At 60.6% G+C, this 19,541-nt stretch overlaps 1 protein-coding gene across 1 annotated transcript in view; it reads left to right on the top strand.

The window, feature by feature from the left end:
- Positions 1 to 19,541, top strand: part of NAV1 (neuron navigator 1) — a 112,045-nt gene that overhangs the window by 87,786 nt on the left and 4,718 nt on the right. Inside the window, exons 7-25 of the mRNA XM_087828942.1 lie at positions 2,078 to 2,216; positions 2,650 to 2,947; positions 3,843 to 4,536; positions 5,249 to 5,695; positions 6,458 to 6,499; positions 6,737 to 6,885; positions 8,383 to 8,553; positions 9,410 to 9,462; positions 10,151 to 10,228; positions 12,179 to 12,262; positions 12,482 to 12,593; positions 13,788 to 13,909; positions 16,601 to 16,797; positions 17,051 to 17,243; positions 17,339 to 17,507; positions 17,792 to 17,889; positions 18,048 to 18,143; positions 18,370 to 18,529; positions 19,279 to 19,514. Of these exons, the coding sequence (XP_087685068.1) occupies positions 2,078 to 2,216; positions 2,650 to 2,947; positions 3,843 to 4,536; positions 5,249 to 5,695; positions 6,458 to 6,499; positions 6,737 to 6,885; positions 8,383 to 8,553; positions 9,410 to 9,462; positions 10,151 to 10,228; positions 12,179 to 12,262; positions 12,482 to 12,593; positions 13,788 to 13,909; positions 16,601 to 16,797; positions 17,051 to 17,243; positions 17,339 to 17,507; positions 17,792 to 17,889; positions 18,048 to 18,143; positions 18,370 to 18,529; positions 19,279 to 19,514 (3,538 nt within the window). The remainder of the gene's footprint in view (positions 1 to 2,077; positions 2,217 to 2,649; positions 2,948 to 3,842; positions 4,537 to 5,248; positions 5,696 to 6,457; positions 6,500 to 6,736; positions 6,886 to 8,382; positions 8,554 to 9,409; positions 9,463 to 10,150; positions 10,229 to 12,178; positions 12,263 to 12,481; positions 12,594 to 13,787; positions 13,910 to 16,600; positions 16,798 to 17,050; positions 17,244 to 17,338; positions 17,508 to 17,791; positions 17,890 to 18,047; positions 18,144 to 18,369; positions 18,530 to 19,278; positions 19,515 to 19,541) is intronic.

Genomic DNA, 19,541 nt, shown 5'->3' on the forward strand with positions numbered 1-19,541 from the left:
AGGTGCCGTCAGGGTCGGTTTCTGGTGAGACCCCCTCCTCCTGGCCTGTAGGCGGCTGCTTTCTGTCTGTGTCCTCACGTGGCCTCTGTCCCGAGCACACAGGGGAGCCAGCCCCTCTCTGGCATCTCACCCTCCTCTTAGAAGGACACCAGTTCTGTCAGATGAGGGCCCCACCCTGTGACCTCATTTAACCTCATTACCTCCCCGAAGGCCCGTCTCCAAATATAGCCGGACCGTAGCGACCGTGGGGGCTCACGAACTCCAGCTCGGCACAGCTGCCACTTCTCTGACCAAAAGTTTCCCGGTTAGGACAGAAACGTGAGGCACGTCACAGTTTAGAAAGTAAGGTGGTGAAATGAATCACACGGTTTTATTTAACCCAATGTATTTAAAATAGTACTCTATTATGTAATATAAAGTTATTAATAAGGCAGATTGAATACTTTTTTTTTTTCATACTAAGTCTTTGAACTGTCTGGAAGAGAATTCCAGGAGAAAGCGAGGTTGATCCACTCAGTGGTAAATAATCAGAGAAACGTGGTCGCTGATTCACCAGACATATTCCAGACAGAAGGAGACGGACTCCGGCCCGAGTCTGACTCCTGAGGACCACACTGTGCTAGGGAAGCGGCAGGGGTTTTGCCGGTGCGGTCACAACTAGTCCAGCCTCCCCTCCGGCTCGCCCACACCCTGGGCCATTCACATGTGTGCAATGGCTGGACCTGGACCGTGGGGAGTGGACCGGGTGAGAGAAGCCTGGGAGGGTGACCAGGACTAGCCAAGAGCCGCGTCCGTGCCGGTGCCGTTCCCAGAGGGGAGGGCGTTCCCTGCCCCGGGCCTTGCCATGTGCCTGGCCACGTGTCTGCACGGACACAAACAGAGCCGCGTTCAGTCGAGCTGGCCTCCGTACAGCCCTGTGTTCACACTGCAGAGGAGATGGGTGCCCCGGGGTGTCCCCAAGACTGTGGCATTTGTGCCAGGAAGTGGACAAGACAAGAGGAGGAGTCATTGCCATTCTCACAGCCCTGGGTGGAGGCTTAAGGAATTCGCGCCAGAGGCTAATTTATTGAAAAGAATGATACAATGTTGCAATGCCCTGTCACTCCCACCCTAACAACAAGATGATGCATAAGTAACTAACTTAGAAAAGGAAACAGTTTGATATCTAAAGATACAAAGTTTCTAATTGAGCTCCGTTTCAGAAAGGAGTGAGCCCTGCCCAGGAGACCAGGAACACGGGGTGCGTTCATCCCGGGGGCTCAGCAGAAGGAGGGGGAAATACCGAATGTCACGCTAACTTTCGATGGCTGCACGCGGGCTGGCTATAAGGAGACTCGGTCGCAGCGCAGTGTGTACCCATTGCCCCTAATTTGCAATGAGGCCTTCACTGAGCACGCGCAGTGGCAACGAGCTGAGACTGAGGGCAGGGCCGACAGCTGAGCAAGACCAACTGAAAAACGGAAAGGAGACAGTCGTCAGAGAAATAATCAGAGAAAGTTTCCCAAAACCCAAGAGCATGCGCTTCAAGATTAAAAGGGCCAGCGAGGTGTCCGGCTCAGCGGGGAGGGATGGGCCCACACCGTTCAAAAAGTCTCCTGTATTTCTTCTGCATAAATGATCCCAGGGTGGAGTGAGCTGTATAAACAGAGAGGCAGCGAGCAATGATAGGTCTGAGTGGTTCTAGAAAAAATAAATCTTTTCCTGGCCCTGGTTCAGAAAATGTAGAAGTTTAGCAAAGGGAGGGAAACTACCCGGAGATCACGTCTAAAACGGAATAAAGATGTAGTGATTACAAGGAGCGGGAATTGGCTTGTATAATTAGCTCGGTCCTTGTCTTTGTCATGTATCTTTCTGTTGAGGAGATATAACATCTGCTGTTGCCAGAACAGACAGCGTCCTCCTTTTACAAAAGAGCATCGCCGAATTTCAGGGCAGCTTACATCGCACTTGGAGCTTCCTGCAAACCCAGGCCTAGCTCCCAGGCTTTCTCCTTTTGGCCGTTCTTCCGTCAATGTGAAAAATACCTATCTTGCCTCAGCCGCTCCAGCCGCTTACCTCTCTCTCCCCCCTCCTGCAGCTGGGATGAGAGCAGCTCCATCAGCAGCGGGCTCAGCGATGCCTCTGACAACCTCAGCTCAGAGGAGTTCAACGCCAGCTCCTCGCTCAACTCCCTGCCGACGACGCCCACTGCATCCCGCAGGAACTCCACCATAGTGGTACGTGAGTTTGCAGACCCCCGGGGCCCGCGCCTGAAGGAGAGGCAGCCTGGGCCGCGCCTGGGGCAGGTGTGCACACAGCCTCACCCGCCCCGGGGCACTGGTTCCCAGATGCCCTGGCCAAGCCCTTTTGGAGGTGACAGGAAGAAACCCGGGGCTCCCAAGTCGTCACCTAAGATATCAGCTGCTGTAGTGAGCGGGGCCCGAAGGTAGTGTCCACACCGGTTCGGAGCTGTTCCAACTGGAGGTGAAAGAAATCAGAGATCCGTCGGGGGTCTGCTCTCTGACACCCTAGGGGTGGGTGGGTGGACACCCTGGGTTGACTTCAGCCTCTAGGAAGAGCAGGGCCACCCAGCGGCCAGGATGAGTCCCCCCGGCCGTCCACCCTCCGTCCCCTAATGAGCGTCCCGGGTGCTCACCGCCTTCTCCGCAGCTGCGCACGGACTCGGAGAAGCGCTCCCTGGCGGAGAGCGGGCTGAGCTGGTTCAGCGAGTCGGAGGAGAAGGCCCCGCGGAAGCTGGAATACGACAGCGGGAGCCTGAAGCTGGAGTCCGGCGGCTCCAAGTGGCGGAGGGAGCGGCCCGAGAGCTGCGACGACGCGTCCAAGGTCGGGGAGCTGAAGAAGCCCATCAGCCTGGGCCACCCCGGGTCCCTGAAGAAGGGCAAGACCCCGCCCGTGGCCGTCACCTCTCCCATCACCCACACAGCCCAGAGTGCCCTCAAGGTCGCAGGTGAGCTGGGTGAGGTCAGGGTCCGGGCGAAGGCCTGTCCCTTCAGCCATCACAGGCCCAGGGGATGGCGGCCGACACACCTGCCTGTCGTAGCTCATCGCCGCTGGTCCTCCCAGCCGTCCCACGAGCTACACCCTCACGCAGGCGGGACGGACGACTCAGAGAGGCCAAGCGGCTGAGCCACGGTCACACAGCTAAGAGCAGGGAGGGCCAGTGGGGATGTTCTGTCCAGAGACCAGTTGGACCTGCCCCCCGTTTTTAATTCACCCAAGACGCTTGGTTGGTGTCATCCTCACAGGGGACGTGCCGCTCCCCAAGCCGGCCCGTAGGGTAACTTTTCACTTCATCCGTGTTCCCCGCTCCTCTCCCATCACCGACAGACGTGGCCACCCTCTGTTTCCTTCCTGGACCAGCTGCTAGATTTTCCCTCCCTGAAAACCCCTGTGGTTGCCTCTGTCGTTTTAACCAAAATGGGGAGTTCCGCTCTGGAAACAGAAAACCCCTAGGCCACGCCGTCCGTCAAGAAATGTCACCGGTGCCCGGCCGGGCGTGGCTCAGCGGTTGAGCGTCAACCTAGGATCCAGGAGATCGGGGTTCGATTCCCGGTCGGGGCACAGGCCCGGGTTGCAGGCTCGATCGATGACTCTCATCATTGATGTTTCTGTCTCTCTCTCCCTCTCCTTTCCTCTCTCTAAATCAATAAAGATATATTAAAAAAAAAAGAAGAAGAAGAAAAAATAAATGCCGTCGGCCTCCACAGGGGCCGCTTCCTGTGCGTGGGCCCCTAGATCCTGCGACCCGCCGGCACACCCCTTCTCTCTTGGGGGGAAAGAAAGGGGTGTCTGCCTTGTTGGCTGGTTCCTCCCACTCTCACCTCCTTTCCTGCCTCCCGCAGGCAAACCCGAAGGCAAGGCCACGGACAAGGGCAAGCTGGCGGTGAGGAACGCCGGGCTGCAGCGCTCCTCCTCGGATGCCGGCCGGGACCGCCTGGGCGACGCCAAGAAGCCGCCCTCGGGCATCGCCCGCCCCTCCACGTCGGGGTCTTTTGGCTACAAGAAGCCTCCGCCTGCCACGGGCACGGCCACGGTCATGCAGACGGGCGGCTCCGCCACGCTCAGCAAGATCCAGAAGTCCTCGGGCATCCCCGTGAAGCCCGTGAACGGGCGCAAGACCAGCCTGGACGTGTCCAACGGCCCGGAGCCTGGGTTCCTGGCCCCCGGGGCCCGTTCCAACATCCAGTACCGTAGCCTGCCCCGGCCGGCCAAGTCCAGCTCCATGAGCGTGACCGGAGGGCGGGGCGGGCCTCGCCCCGTGAGCAGCAGCATCGACCCCAGCCTGCTCGGCGCCAAGCAGCCGGGCCTCGCGCCCTCCAGGCTGAAGGAGCCTTCCAAGGTGGCCGGTGGGCGGGCCGCGCCCGCCCCTGTCAATCAGACTGACCGTGAGAAGGAGAAGGCCAAGGCCAAGGCGGTGGCCCTGGACGCAGACAACATCTCGCTGAAGAGCATCGGCTCCCCAGAGACGACGCCAAAGAACCAGGCGAGCCACGCGCCGGCCGCCAAGCTGGCAGAGCTGCCACCAACCCCCGTCAGGTACCTGCCCGGGCAGCCTCCCCCGTGTGCCTGCCCTGATGGTGTCGTGGATCCCTGCGTGCCCCGGGCTCCTGAGGCCTGGCCCGGCCTGGCCGCCGTGGATCCCTGCGTGCCCTGGGCTCCTGAGGCCTGGCCCGGCCTGGCCGCCGTGGATCCCTGGGTGCCCCGGGCTCCTGAGGCCTGGCCCGGCCTGGCCGCCGTGGATCCCTGGGTGCCCCGGGCTCCTGAGGCCTGGCCCGGCCTGGCCGCCGTGGATCCCTGGGTGCCCCGGGCTCCTGAGGCCTGGCCCGGCCTGGCCGCCGTGGATCCCTGCGTGCCCCGGGCTCCTGAGGCCTGGCCCGGCCTGGCCGCCGTGGTCTGGGCCTCACTGGTCTCTCTGCCACCCCCTGCCTGCCCAGTTCCTCCCCCCTCCCCAAACTGCGTTCGAAGTTTGTGCTGTTCCCCGATCAGCCAGTGCCTGTGTCCAGCGCCTGTGCGAGTGGTTTTACTATATTTACTCACAGTCACGCACACGCCTGCGCTCTCCCCACTTTAAGACTCAAACGGGTCCCAAGACAGGTACCGGATTTCCCTCCAGTCCGTGTCCCGCCCTCTTTGGGCTAAGCCTCCGGACGCAGAGGAAACGGGACAAACGCTTTTCTAAGATCCCATCTGCCCCTGGCTTCTCCGACTCCGATTATTCTAAATATTCCGTCTTGTCTTTACTCCTCAGGGCCACAGCCAAGAGCTTTGTCAAGCCTCCCTCGCTGGCCAACCTAGACAAGGTCAACTCCAACAGCCTGGACCTGCCCTCGTCCGGTGACGCCCATGCCCCGAAGGTCCCAGATCTGCACACGGCCGGCACTGCCTCCGGGGGCCCCCTGCCATCCTGCTTCACCCCTAGCCCGGCGCCCATCCTCAATATCAACTCCGCCAGCTTCTCCCAGGGCCTGGAGCTCATGAGCGCGTTCAGTGTCCCGAAGGAGCCCCGCATGTACCCCAAGCTCTCGGGCCTGCACAGGAGCATGGAGTCCCTCCAGATGCCGATGAGCCTGCCCAGTGCCTTCGCCAGCAGCAGCGCCCCCATCCCCACTCCCCCCGCCCCCCCGGCCGTGCCCCCAGAGGAGGAGGCTGAGGACCTGGCCTGGAGCGGGAGCCCCCGAACCGGGCAGTTGGACAGGTGGGTGGACAGAGACAGCCGAGCCTGTGTCCCGGCTCCTGCAGCTGTTAGTAATACGTCCTAGGTTTGAGCGCCACTTTGTGAATTTTTTTTAACCTTCGTTAAGTAATTTCATTTGCTTCCCAATTCCATGAAACAGGACGTTTTTGGGTGGTTTTTGTTTTGTTTTGGTTTGGTTTGTTTTTTAAATAGGATTTTATTGATTTTAGAGAAAGAGGAAGGGAGAGAGAGAAACGTCAATGATGAGTCAGTCATTGATCGGCTGCCTCCTGCGCACCCCCCTGCTGGGGATCGAGGAGCCACAACCTGGGCACGTGCCCTGACCTGAAATCGAACCCGTGACCTCTTGGTGCACAGGTCGACGCTCAACCACTGAGCCACCCTGGCCGGGCTGGTTTTGAAATTTTTATCGGGAGGGAGACCCGGGACATCAGATGACTTAACCAAGGTTGCATGGCTGGCTGTCACCCTACACCCTTGCTTCCTGGGATGTCATTTCTATGACATCATGTCCTGGTTTCATCGACCAGAACGTGACCTTCTCGATAGCTCCCACACCCTGATTCCTAATCGGAGGAAAACATGTAGCATTTCAGAGAAATTCCTGGAGCCCGGGGCCCAGAGGCCGCGCCCGTCTCCCTTGGTGGAGATAGCGGGGCCTGCAGCCTGGCGTTGTGTGTTCAGATGGTGCGTCCCTCAAACCTAGGGCCCGGACTAGTTCCTCGGATGGGCCCACACGCTCCTCTTGTTTTTCCTCCGCAGTAACCAGGGGGATCGGAACACGCTGCCCAAGAAAGGGCTCAGGTAACCCTGACTCGTGCGTCCCAGTCCTGCTGCACTTCCTCCATCCCCTCGGTCCCCCCGGGCGTCCCGCAGGGGTGCCTTCTAGCCCTGCAGCCCCTCGCGGGGGTCACCGCCCCTGCGGTTCCCGCCTCGGGCGTCCCTGCTTGCCCCCTCTCCTTGCCTCGCCTTGGAGCCCACCCGCCGGCCACGCCTGACGCCACCGTGCAGTTGCCCTGACCGCGTCCTGCCTCCCGACAGGTACCAGCTTCAGGCGCAGGAGGAGACCAAGGAGAGGCGACACTCCCACACCATCGGGGGGCTGCCGGAATCCGACGACCAGTCAGAGCTGCCGTCTCCCCCCGCCCTGTCCATGTCCTTGAGCGCGAAGGGCCAGCTCACCAACGTAGGTCAGTGTCGCAGTCACACGCCACGCCGCGGGGGGCGGGGGGGCCGGACACGGGGTCACCTGCAGGCTTTTCTCTCCTACGTGCTTCGTACCGTGTTGGGTCACCTCACGGGGCTTCGGTTTATTTATCCAAAATAAGACGAAGGCAAAGCCTCCAGGATCCTGAACTGAAGCTGCCCCTGGGCACTCGCTGTGGGTCCTCGTAGCATCGGGGGGTCTGATCGAAGGCCTGGCGGTCATTGTCCGTGCAGAGCCCACGCCTAGTGCGGCACCCCTGGTCCTCAGGGTGCTGGGAGGAAGGAGGGACGGCTGGTGGACGGCAAAGGATGGGACCTGCCCCCAAACCCCGAAAAGCCCAGAGCCCCCCACTACTGGGGCTGGGCCAGGACCATCCGTGGCCTGAAGGCAGGAAGATGCCAGTGGAGGGCCTGGTTGGCCCTGTGGGAACCCGGCCTGCACAGGCCTGCGGGTTGCTCTCCGTGTCTAAATCTACCTCCTCCAGCCGAGGGAGGGAAAGCCTGTACCGTCCTGTGGGGGGACTGGGGGGATCTGAGGACAAACTAGGAAGCAGGATTGTTTTGCCTGGAGAAGGAAACGGCTCCTACAGAAAGATCACCTGGTCCCTTAAGAGCCATTACATGGAAGACAGAGCCAGCCGGTTCTCCGTCTCCACCGAGGGCCAAACACGGGAAACTCGTTTACGCTGCCGGCCGAGGGGCCGAGGGGCCGAGGGGCCGAGGGGCCGAGGGGCCGAGGGGCCGGGCTAGACAGTGATCAGCCCGCACTTGGAAGGGCCAAGTCTTGCTCTGCACAGATCTGTGTGGTCAGACAGCGTCCATCTATCTGGGTGGCACAGGAGACCACTGGGGGCAGGGTGGGCTCTGAGGGGTGAGCCTGAGGCTGTGGCCCAGGCGGGGACCAGGCTCTGCCGGACCCGACACTCACTTGCTTTTTCCGGCGACTTCTCACCGGAGATGCTGGGCAGAGGGGCCGTGTTTCTCGCTGCGGGAAAGCGACAGTGACCTAGAACTTGGTGGGGAGAGTCTCGGGCCCTCCATCCCGTCTACGGGTGGCCTAGCTGAGCCCCCTTCTCTGGCTGGCTCTTTGCATCTCTCAGACCCGAGTCTTGGTCTGATCTCTGTCTTCCCGGCCTCCTCTGTGTTTTAGCAAATGACATCCATGTTCATGGGCACATCTGAGCGATGTGAAGGTTTCGGGAAAGCGCCAGGCCCCCAGCCTGACCTTGCAAAGTGACAACTCCGGGGCAGGCAGGACAGGGAACGCTGTCCACCCTTGACCACAGACAGCAGGGTCCTTATCCGCTAGGGCCCGTCCATCCGTCCCCCCCCCCCGCTGGCCTGCACACCCTGCCACCCCACCTCCCCACCTCCCAGCCCTCCCGCTCCCGGCGCCCCGTTCCCCGAGGCCCTGAGCGCTGATGATCCTGCCTCTTCTCCCCCCCGACCCCTCCCGTCCCCTCCTCCCTCTGTCCTTCCAGTGAGTCCCTCTGCGGCCACCACGCCAAGAATCACTCGCTCCAACAGCATCCCCACCCACGAGGCCGCCTTCGAGCTGTACGGCGGCTCCCAAATGGGGAGCACCCTGTCCCTGGCCGAGAGACCAAAGGGCATGATCCGGTCAGGATCCTTCCGAGACCCCACGGACGATGGTGAGACCTCACACGGCGCGGTTCACGCTCATCCCGGCCCCGCGGGGCCCTCACCCGCCTCCGCCTCACCGCCTGCGCGGCCACCACACACACATGACTCACGAGACATCCGGGGCCATCTCCGCTCTCTCTTCCCATCCCTGCGAAGGGTCTGGGGGCCCAGAAACCTTGGGGCTGGGGAGGGAAGTGCCGTAGCCGGGCTCGGAGGCGCCCTCGGCGGTCTGCTCCCCAGACTCTCGAGTCCACGAGGACACTCAGGGACACGGTGGCAGCTCTTAGGCCCTTACGGAGCGGTAGGCGTCGCATTCCTCTTCCAAGGATGCTCCAGAGGTCAGCCTCAGGCAGGCCCGCGGTTGTCATGGTATCGGGTTCACGGTCAGCCTGGGGGCCAGGCTTCTGCAGGTGGATGTCCCTGCATTGCTTGAGGACGCGCCCGAGTCCCCTCTGCTGGGCTCCCCCGAGTGATCAGGCAAAGCGTTTACACCCAGCAGTTTTTCATCTAACGATCCCCGGGCTTCTAGCACGTGCCCCGGTGCTGAGAGGAGGTGCGGGCAGGCGGCAGGGTTGTTCTGAGCGGCTCCGATGGGAAGACGACCCGGCACCGACCCGCGAGCACCCCCTTTCCCTCCCCGGGCCCTGGCGCCCCTCGCGCAGGCCGGGCCGATGCGGACGGAAGGAGGAAGCCGCTCTGCCCGGCAGTCCCGACCCGCCTGGGCTGTTGGCTCCAGCTGGGCCCCCGTTTGGTTCTCTCTGTCGGCTCCAGAGTCAGTGCCGGATCCCGCCTCAGGGCGCTTCTCGGGGTCCCCAGCCTGGTCCCCGGAGCCCTCGGTTGATGCCCTGTTCTCTTCTCTTCCAGTTCACGGCTCGGTGCTGTCCCTGGCATCCAGCGCGTCGTCCACATACTCCTCAGTAAGAGCATTACCTTCTCCGCCTCCCTGCCCTTCCCCACCCCACACGGCCGGGCACCTGGGTGAGGGTGGGGAGCCCCCGGCCGGGAGCTTGGGTTCCCCGGGCTCTGTCTGGCCTCCGAGCGCCTTGCTCCCTGCGCTGGAGGCTGGAGAGGACAGGGATGGGTCCCCAGGACCTCAGAGCCCTGCCCCGTGCAGTTCGCCGCGTGTCCACTGTCTGCTGGGCTCTTGCGGCTCCTTTGTCCTTGGATTTGTTCTGCCCTCGATTCTTGGCTCAGTAAAGCTGGGGGCAGAAAGGGTTCATTCCAATCAACCAGCTTCACTCCCCAGCCTCCTCGGCTGTCACAAAGCTGGCTGGACATAGATGTCCAGAGAAACCTCCGGTTCGAGCCCGTGTCGGGTCTGGGCCCGTCCCGCGAGGAGACGGGCCCAGGGAGCGGTTCCGGCCTCTTCGTGCCTCCGGGCCTGGCTTCCCCGCCCCCTGCGGGCCGCAGGCCTGGCCCCCTCACCTCCGCGGTAACCCCGTCTCTCTCTCTCTCCCCCCGCGCTCCCTTCTCCAGGCTGAGGAGAGGATGCAGTCCGAGGTAGGGCCCAGGCCGCGGTCCCTGCTTGCTGCCGCCCTGCGCCACGCGTTCCCTCCGGGCCTCTCGCTTCCGCCGCCGTAAGCCGTCTTTCTCTTCCTTTCGCAGCAAATCCGCAAATTGCGCCGGGAGCTGGAGTCCTCGCAGGAGAAGGTGGCCACCCTGACGTCCCAGCTGTCCGCCAACGTGAGTGACACCCAGGCGGTTATTTTTTTCTAAAGTTAGACGAGCTCGGCCAGAGGAGGGGAGTTAATTCATAAACACCCCCCACCCTGGGCTTCGACACCAGGGGAGCAGAGAGGGCTTGGGCATCGGCCACCCCGTCTGTGAGCCTCGATTTTTTTTGTAAAGAACCCTCCTGGCCCAGGCCAGTGCGGCTCAGTGGTTAGAGCGTTGGCCCATACACGGAAGGGCCGTGGGTTCAATTCCCGGTCAAGGGCACAAACCTGGGTTGTGGATTCGATTCCCGGGCCCTGGTCAAGGCACATGAAGGAGGAAAGCGATCGATGTCTCTCTCTCTCTCTCTCTATCCCCCCCCAGCCCTCCCTTCCACATTCTCTAAAAATCAATGGAAAAAAATATCCTTGAGAATTAACAACAACAATAACAAAAGGACCATTCTGCCCCAGTCTAATCAATAAGTATGGGTGGATTCACGGCTGATGGTCTTTGAATTCCTTAGGGAAAGAACAGAGGGTTATCAGTGGTCCCGCATGGAGGTGGACACCTCCTGGCCAGCGGCCGTGGGCAGGAACCGTTACAGGCTCACTTACGGAGCCCTCAGCAAGCGTTTCCACCACCCTGGGGGGCGCCCTGTCCTTGTTCACGCCACAGGTCTGGGTGGGCACAGAATTAGCTTCTAGAATCCCGTCCGGTGACCCTGACACTGCTTCGGACCCACCCCGTTCTAGTCCAGCCCCTTCCTTCCCGGACGCCATTCTCAGGAGTCCCCCCGGGCAGCTGGCAGAGAGGACCTGAGCTCCAGGTCGGGGCCAGAATCTGCGTCCGCGCCCTCAGCCTTCCCCAGGGCACGTCCGTCAGAACCGCGGGATGGGGGGAAACGAGGCTGCCCCTCTGGCCAGGCTGCGGCCGATTGTCCCCGGCGGCCGAGTTGCGAAAAGAGAACATAAGAGTCATTTTCCAGCAAAGCTGTAAACACCAGCTGAGCCGGATCCGGGGGAGCATCCAAGTGTTTGCACAAAAGTGACCGTGTCTCCAGCTTCCGCTGTGGTTTCTGGCTGTTTCTCTCCCTTCCTCTCCGGGGAACCCAGCTGTCAGGCCCGGGTCTCCCCTCCGAATCAACTGCTCCCCAAGATCTCGGTGTTGCCAGTTTATTTCAATAGCGGGCCCCTCACACACTGGCTGTTCTCTCTCTTCTCTGTCCCCAAGCCCTCGATTTAGACGTTGGACACGGTTTGCTTGAAGCTCACGTCGAGCACTTTTTTCCACTCCTGGGGACTTATAAGAATTGTGCAAATAAGAACCATCTCCCCCCTGCCTGTACCCCACCCACGGAGGCGGTGGCCTGCGTCGGGTCCTGCACAGCCTGGGAGGTTCGCTTCTGGGAGACACTGGGGGAGAGGCGCCAGGGGCACAGGGAACATTAGCGCTCTGATCATTTACGCCGCCGGCCGTTGGCCATAGCGCTGTCGAGGCTGGGCGAGGGCCAAGAACACGAGTTTAGAGGATGATTTTTCTTAGAACAGGAAGTTCCCTTTGGCTTAAGACGGAACGAACCAAACGCCCAGATAGGACAGGCCCTGAATTTTCGAGGCAGAGCCTTGCTGAGGTCTCGGCCCTGCCCTCAAGCAGGAGATGTGATGCCGGGACCTGGGAAGGTTTTCCCGATTCCTGCGTAGGCCGAGCTCTGGTCCGTGCGCTTCCCGGCTGCCGGGGCTGAGGGCGCCCGGACCGCCGACCCTCCCGTGTCAGCCTCTCTCAGCAGCACTGCTTAGCCAGAAGGTGTGAATGTACCTCGTCCACTCAGGGAGACCCGTATTTCAAAATCCCCAAGACGTGTGTCAGCCCCGGTCAGCTCTCAGATGGAAGATCAGCTAAACTACGTCCCTGTCGGTCCCCCCGGCCCCCGTTCCCAAGCCTCGGGCAACCTCAGGGCCCCCTATGTGCTTGTTTCAGGCCAACCTCGTGGCGGCCTTCGAGCAGAGCCTGGTGAACATGACATCGCGCCTGCGGCACCTGGCGGAGACGGCCGAGGAAAAGGTGAGAGGCCTGGGCGGGGGCGGGCGGGCCACGGCGACCCCCCGAGTGCCCCAATGCCCGGTTTCCCTGTCACCCTGAATTCTCAACCTACCCCTTAATACAGCCGTCCCGATTCTCTGCCCTCTGTACCGTGTCTGGTAGGGCACAGGTGCCCAGCCCATCGCCTGGCACATAGGTGCTCCAATCCCAACCAGCGACACTGTTCCACTTCTCTCTCAGGACACCGAGCTGCTGGACCTGCGAGAAACCATAGACTTTCTGAAGAAAAAGAACTCTGAGGCCCAGGCGGTCATTCAGGGAGCCCTCAACGCCTCGGAGGCCACGCCCAAAGGTAGGCGACCCGGCCGCAGGTGGAGGGAATCAGGGAGGGGTGGAGGAGGGGGCGGCAGGCTTTACCACGGTTCCAGGCACATGCTAGGTGCTCAAAAGACACCACACACACAGACATGCAGACACACAGACACAGACATGCAGACACACACACACACAGACATGCAGACACACAGACACAGACATGCAGACACACACAGACACAGACATGCAGACACACACACACAGACATGCAGACACACAGACACAAGCATGCAGACACACACACACAGACATGCAGACACACAGACACAGACATGCAGACACACACACACAGACATGCAGACACACACACACACAGACATGCAGACACACACACAGACATGCAGACACACACACAGACATGCAGACACACACACACAGGCATGCAGACACACAGACACAGACATGCAGACACACACACACAGACATGCAGACACACAGACACAGGCATGCAGACACACACACACAGGGAGCACCCCAGGAGTCCCGAGGTGGCCCGCTGTCGTCTCCTTTCTTCATTAAATCGCCCGCAGCCTCTGAGTCCCTCCCGTCCCGGCCTCTTCCCGACCTGTCCCTGCTCCTCGAAGGACACTGTCCGTAAAGGGCAGAGACAGCCCACAGGAGGGGAGGAAACAGTTGCAAATCATACGTCCCATAGGGGCCTGGCGTCCAGAATGTATAAAAAACTCCACCATAAAAAGACAAATAACCAGCCCTGGCTGGTTTGGCTCAGTGGTTAGAGCATCAGCCTGAAGACCGAAGGGCTGAGGGTTCGATTCCAGTCAAGGGCACAGGCCCGGGTTTCGGGCTCCTACCCAGCAGGGGGCCTGCAGGGGGCAGCCGATCGATGGCTCATCAAGGATGTTTCTATCTCTCTCTCTTCCTCTCTCAGAAATCAATAAAGACAGGGGAGGGGGAAGGAACGGGGGGGAAAGGGTCATTGGGGGGAAAAGGGACATCTGTAATACTTTAAACGAAAATAAAAATGATAATAAAAAGAAAGAAATCAATAAAGACATTAAAAACAAAAGAAAAATGAAAGCGTGGCCCAGACGCGAGGACTGTGGACCGAGCTGGGTGGTCCCCTGTCCTCCAGCTCCTGCCCCTAGGCTTGTCCACGCCTCCGGTCTTTAAATCCAGCCTGTCCGTTCTCCCCCCTGTCCCCGGCCCCCAGAACTTCGGATCAAGAGGCAGAACTCCTCAGACAGCATCTCGAGCCTCAACAGCATCACCAGCCACTCCAGCATCGGCAGTGGCAAGGACACCGATGCAAAGAAGAAGAAAAAGAAGAGCTGGGTGGGTGCAGGGCTCCGGGGGCGGGGGGCACACACGCATGGAGCATGGGGGCCACCCCCGCCTCGGGGCAGAGCCCGGGTCCTTCCAGAAGAGCCCGAGACGGAGTCCCTTCGATCACGAGCCCCAAGCTCGTGTCTGCCCAGAGCAGGGTCTGCCCACTGTCCTTCCCCACGGGTCCCTCGGCCGCCCTCGGCCACGCACGTCTGCTTCCCTGGGGCTGCCGCACAGATGAGGTCGGATGAATTGGTCAGCGGAAGGGATGTGCCGTGGTCCTGTCCCAGCCTCCCTGCCCCGCTCCCTCTGCGCCCTGGAAAGAAAAACCATGGACCGAGCCATTCATTTAGATGCTCCTGGGGCCGTTTCTTTTATTTGGGGGGCCGGGGTATTGGTGGAACTCTTCAGATTACTTCCAAAGGAACCTTTACATGGACGTTTGGCCCGGAGGGAGCTGGGTTTATGTTCCCCGGGTCACCCTGAACTGCCTGTGGCCGACCGGTCGGTCAGTCCTCTCCGGCCGGCGGTAGGGAGGGGTCCCCAGTGCGGGCTTCTTGCTCTCGGGCCCGGTCGGGGGGACTGGCCCCCAGACCTCTGTGCGGTGCGGACAGGTTCCCCGTGCGAAACGAGTGATTAAGTGTTGCTTCTTTCTCCCCCCCCCCCCCTGCAAAATGCTGTCTTCAAATCCCCATTTTTTTCCAGGTCTACGAGGTAAGAGACGTGGTCCCTCCTCTGTCTCCTTTCCCCTTTGCCATGCTTTCCCATGCCCACAGCAGCCCTCTCCCCCACAGACAGGCCGGCCGCTATGCAACTGCCCATGACGGTGCCCCCAGAGCTCCAGGCTCGCCCCGCTGCATGGTCCATCCTCGCTGCCCCACCCCCACCCCCGAGCGAGAGGAGTGGTCCGGCTGGGCCAATGGGAAGGTCACCGTCCCACTCTGTTCCCCCCCGTCTGCCCCTGGTCACAGAAGCGGTCAAACCTGACGTCTATCCAAACACCGAGCTTTCTTGGTTTTGTTCCACCAAACCCTAGAAGCCCCCAAATGGAAGAGAGTCCTGGGTGAACTCTCTCAACTATGCTTTCCAAGGGCTAGTGGGGTCTAGACGGAGAGGAACCAGAGTTGGGTGAGGGTCCGGACCCAGTCCAGGGTGCCTCCAAGTCGCCCTGAAGCCCGCAGCCCTCTGAACATTCGTGGAGTCTCCGAAGACGTTTCAGGGATCAGAGCCCGGTTAGGCCGAGGGCAAGCTAAGAATTTCTGCCACAAACCAGACACCCCTGGACGTTGGGCCGAGAGGGCTTACGCCCCAGGCGCACGTGGGCCCTGGATCTCCATGCGCACATGTGCACGTGGGCCCGCACGGCTTCCTGTGAGGCAGTGTGTGGAGGGGACATCACCGGATTGAACATTAGGGAGCCCGAGTCCCAGCCCCAGGCCTCCCTCAGTCATGCCGTCCCGAGCAGCCAGCTGTCTTCCTGCCTCAGCTCAAAGCAGACTGAGCCTTGTGGCACTTTTGAGCCTTGAGAACTCGAGGGTAGCACGTCCCTGCACACTCCCTCTGGCTAACTGCGCACTTACCCCCTCACTCCTACCCCATCGGAGCCAGATGGGTCCTTGTCACCGAGTGCAGACCCCAGCACACACCACCGTCAGCACCGACCATCACCAAGCAGCCCCCCTGAGCCGCAGGAGACACTTAGAGGAGTCCCCGCAGGTTCCCCCCTTTCCCTTCTCACTGTCCCAAAGGTCTGGTCTGCTCTTGTCCCCTGTGGCCTCCGACCCCTCCTTGACTCTGTCTCACCGCCCTTCCATCCGTGTCCCCGTGTGGTGTGCATGCTGTGTGGATGCATGTGAGTGGGTGTGGGACAGGACCCTGGTTTGCACCTGCAGCTCACACCCCTAACCCCTGAGCTCTGATCACCACCTGAGACCAAACCAGCTGTGGTCACGTTGCAGCATCCCCGGTGCTCTGAGGAGATGCTGGGAACCATCCCCTATCCTAGGACCTTTGGGTGGCCATGGTAGAAAGCCCCTGAGCTGGTGGTTCTCCCCGCCTGTGCCGTGCTGAGCACAGAGACACTGTAGGGAAAGATACTCCTGTTCTGTTGACTTCCACAGAATCATCCGGTCGGTTTCTGGTTAACAGGTGCATAGATTCTGACCTGATGCGCCCAGGTCGGAGCCGGCCCCAGGGCTCCAGTGAGCTAGTCTCTAGATCAGGGGCGGGGAACCTTTTTTCTGCCAAGGGCCATTTGGATATTTATAACATCATTCGTGGACCATTACAAAATTATCAACTTAAAAATTAGCTATGGAAAAAGCTTCTAGATTTATTGCATTTCAAGTCCCGCCTGTGGTTGCCTTGGCTGGATCAGGCCAAATGATTCTGCATTCCCCACCCCTGCTCTAGACTGACCGACTGGTCATTGGTCTTGACAGAAGGTGACTGGATGGCCCCAAGGCGTACCTGTGACCTCTGGGGGCTTCCCTGCCCCTCTCACCCCCACTTTTCTCAGCCCTAATTTCTAGGCCACTCTGCTCACATTCCATGAATCAGGTGAAGCCCTAGAGAGGGGGGCTGGACCCCAGCAGCAGGGGCCCTGCCTGTGTGCCTCGCAGTCTCAGGAGTCCCCTCCCACCCCTCCCTGTTTTCCCACGTAGCCCTGACGTCGCTCTCCCTGGATCTGCTTTTTTCTAGCTTCGGAGTTCTTTCAACAAAGCCTTCAGTATAAAAAAGGGACCCAAGTCAGCCTCCTCGTACTCCGACATCGAGGAGATCGCCACCCCCGACTCCTCAGCTCCCTCGTCCCCCAAACTGCAGCACGGTCCCACGGAGACGGCCTCGCCTTCCATCAAGTCCTCCACCTCGTCCTCGGCGGGCGGCGACGCCCCTGAGTAAGTGTCCCCCGCAGCCTGCCACCAGCCCGGCCCCTGCGTGAAACCCTGGCCCCAGTCGGCCGTCAGCCCATCAGACCCTGGACACAGGTGCTCCACCCAGACCTCCGCCCGGCCTCAGACCAGCAGGTGGACCTGCACTGTCACCGCTGACCCGCTAAGGAGCAGGAGGCACCGCGACCCCACCACCCTCTCAGTTCCCCGGTAACCGGCGCTTCTGGGCGCGGCCGGCCTGACTCCCGCTTTCCTGCAGGGCCCCTGCCCACCCGGCCCCCCACACTCGGCTTTTCCACGCGGGCGAGGAGGAGGAGCCCGAGAGGAAGGAGGTGTCCGAGCTGCGCTCCGAGCTGTGGGAGAAGGAGATGAAGCTGACAGACATCCGCCTGGAGGCCCTGAACTCCGCCCACCAGCTGGACCAGCTCCGGGAGACGATGCACAACATGCAGGTGAGTCCAGGTGGCGCTGTGGGCGGGGGGCAGGAGGCGGGAGACCAGGCCCGTCCATCCAGCCCTGCCCCCTACCCTGTCTGTTCTGGCCACAGCTGGAGGTGGACCTGCTCAAGGCGGAGAATGACCGGCTGAAGGTTGCCCCGGGCCCCTCCTCGGGCTCCGCTCCAGGGCAGGTCCCTGGGTCGTCTGCGCTTCCCTCCCCTCGCCGCTCGCTGGGCCTGGCGCTCACCCACTCCTTCAGCCCGAGTCTCGCAGACACAGGTACCTCTGGGAAGGGAGCCTGTCTGGGGGAGGGGAGGAGAGGGTCCCACCCACTGCTACACATCCCACGTGCTCTGGTGGCCGCTTCCCTGGGCCGGGGAGGCGACGGCCCACACCAGGTAGGTGCCAGTGCCACGAGACACAAAGGCCTCCTTACTATTCACTGTGGGGCTCCTGTGCCTCTCTGTGAAGCTTCGAGAGTTAGGTGGGAAGGATGATGGCTGGGAGGCTCAGGAAGGCCTGCAGGTGCCCCTGAGGCCCACAGTGCCTCTTGCTGCCCGCAGACCTGTCTCCCATGGATGGCATCAGCACCTGCGGCCCTAAGGAGGAGGCCACCCTCCGGGTGGTGGTGAGGATGCCCCCGCAGCACATCATCAGAGGGGTAAGAGCTTCAGGGGGGAAGCCGGCAACACCCATTCTTATCTGAGAAAACCTGGGCCCCCTAAAACCAGAGTATTCAGCTCCCGAGGACTTTGAGGGCTTCCTTTTCCCTGGCGTCATCTTCCTGGAGGCTCATGTGCTCCTATGTTGGCCTCACAGGACCTGAAGCAGCAGGAATTCTTCCTGGGGTGCAGCAAGGTCAGTGGCAAGGTCGACTGGAAGATGCTGGACGAGGCTGTTTTTCAGGTGTTCAAGGTAAAGGGAGATCTGTTCTCGAAGAGGTGGCTTGTCCTCCCTTGGGAGATTGAGTCACTCAGAGCCCAGGGTCCTGGGAACCCTGGATCCCTCGTGGAGAAATGCTGACTTGGAAACCGCACTCTCCTTCCTCTCCGTCTACCTGTGTTCCCTCTCTTCTTGTGCTTTTACACCTTTGTGTCTCCTTGGGGTTCCTCACCGTCTCCTCGTTCCCCTCTTCTGTCAGGACTACATTTCTAAGATGGACCCAGCCTCGACCCTGGGGCTCAGCACCGAGTCCATCCATGGCTATAGCATCAGCCATGTGAAGCGGGTGTTGGATGCGGAGCCCCCGGAGCTGCCTCCTTGCCGCCGAGGTGTCAACAACATATCAGTCTCCCTCAAAGGTCGGTCTTACTCTTGGGGTGGGGGGGGTGCGGCGGAGGGAGGGAGAGGGTGGTCAGATAGCCCACCGTGTGTTCGTTCAACAGCGATTGTTGAGAAGCTACAGTGTGAATCTCACTGGGCTTCAGGTCCTCCGTTCCACATCCTTGGATACAGCTAACCCGGGTGGAAAGCATGTTTCTTAGATGTTACATTGTTGCCGACATGTCCTATGTAGTCACTGCCTCTGATTGTAGCATGTATGCCCTAAGCGATACAATGTAACATTTACACAGCATTTACATAGTATCTGGAGATGATTTAAAGTACACAGGAAGGTGTGGGTAGGCTACTTGCAAGTACTACCCCATTTATATGAGAGACTTGAGCATCCTCTGATTTTGGTACCCGCAGGGGTAGGGGAAGGGAGAGGGTCCAGGAACCAATCCCCCACAGACATCAGATACTGAGGGACAACTAATGTGAGATATAAGAAGATAAGACCCAGCCCTGACCTTTGTTCCCAGGGACATTTTTGTTAGCAGGGAAATTTCTGCCAAGTCCACCTACGTACCTATAGCTCACGGCAGGTCCCTAGAAATACAATCCATATGGTCAACCCTCGGGGTTCGGGGCTTCCTGTGGAGCCCCGGGGCAAGTGGCTCTGAGCTTTTCAGTTTAGTGGGCTCCCCGATAAGGAAAGAGAAGCCCACAGGGTCCTGGGGCCATCCTCAGGACCCGTCGAGACTCACGCTCTGTGGGTTGGGTGCAGGTCTGAAGGAGAAGTGCGTGGACAGCCTGGTGTTCGAGACACTGATCCCCAAGCCCATGATGCAGCACTACATCAGCCTCCTGCTCAAGCACCGGCGCCTGGTCCTCTCGGGCCCCAGCGGCACGGGCAAGACCTACCTGACCAACCGGCTGGCCGAGTACCTGGTGGAGCGCTCTGGCCGTGAGGTCACCGAGGGCATCGTCAGCACCTTCAACATGCACCAGCAGTCCTGCAAGGTGGCTGCCTCCCTCTTCCAGCCTCAG

This window comes from Miniopterus natalensis, chromosome 21, assembly GCF_054644295.1.
Source record: "Miniopterus natalensis isolate mMinNat1 chromosome 21, mMinNat1.hap1, whole genome shotgun sequence".
In the NCBI taxonomy this organism is placed as follows: domain Eukaryota; kingdom Metazoa; phylum Chordata; class Mammalia; order Chiroptera; family Miniopteridae; genus Miniopterus; species Miniopterus natalensis.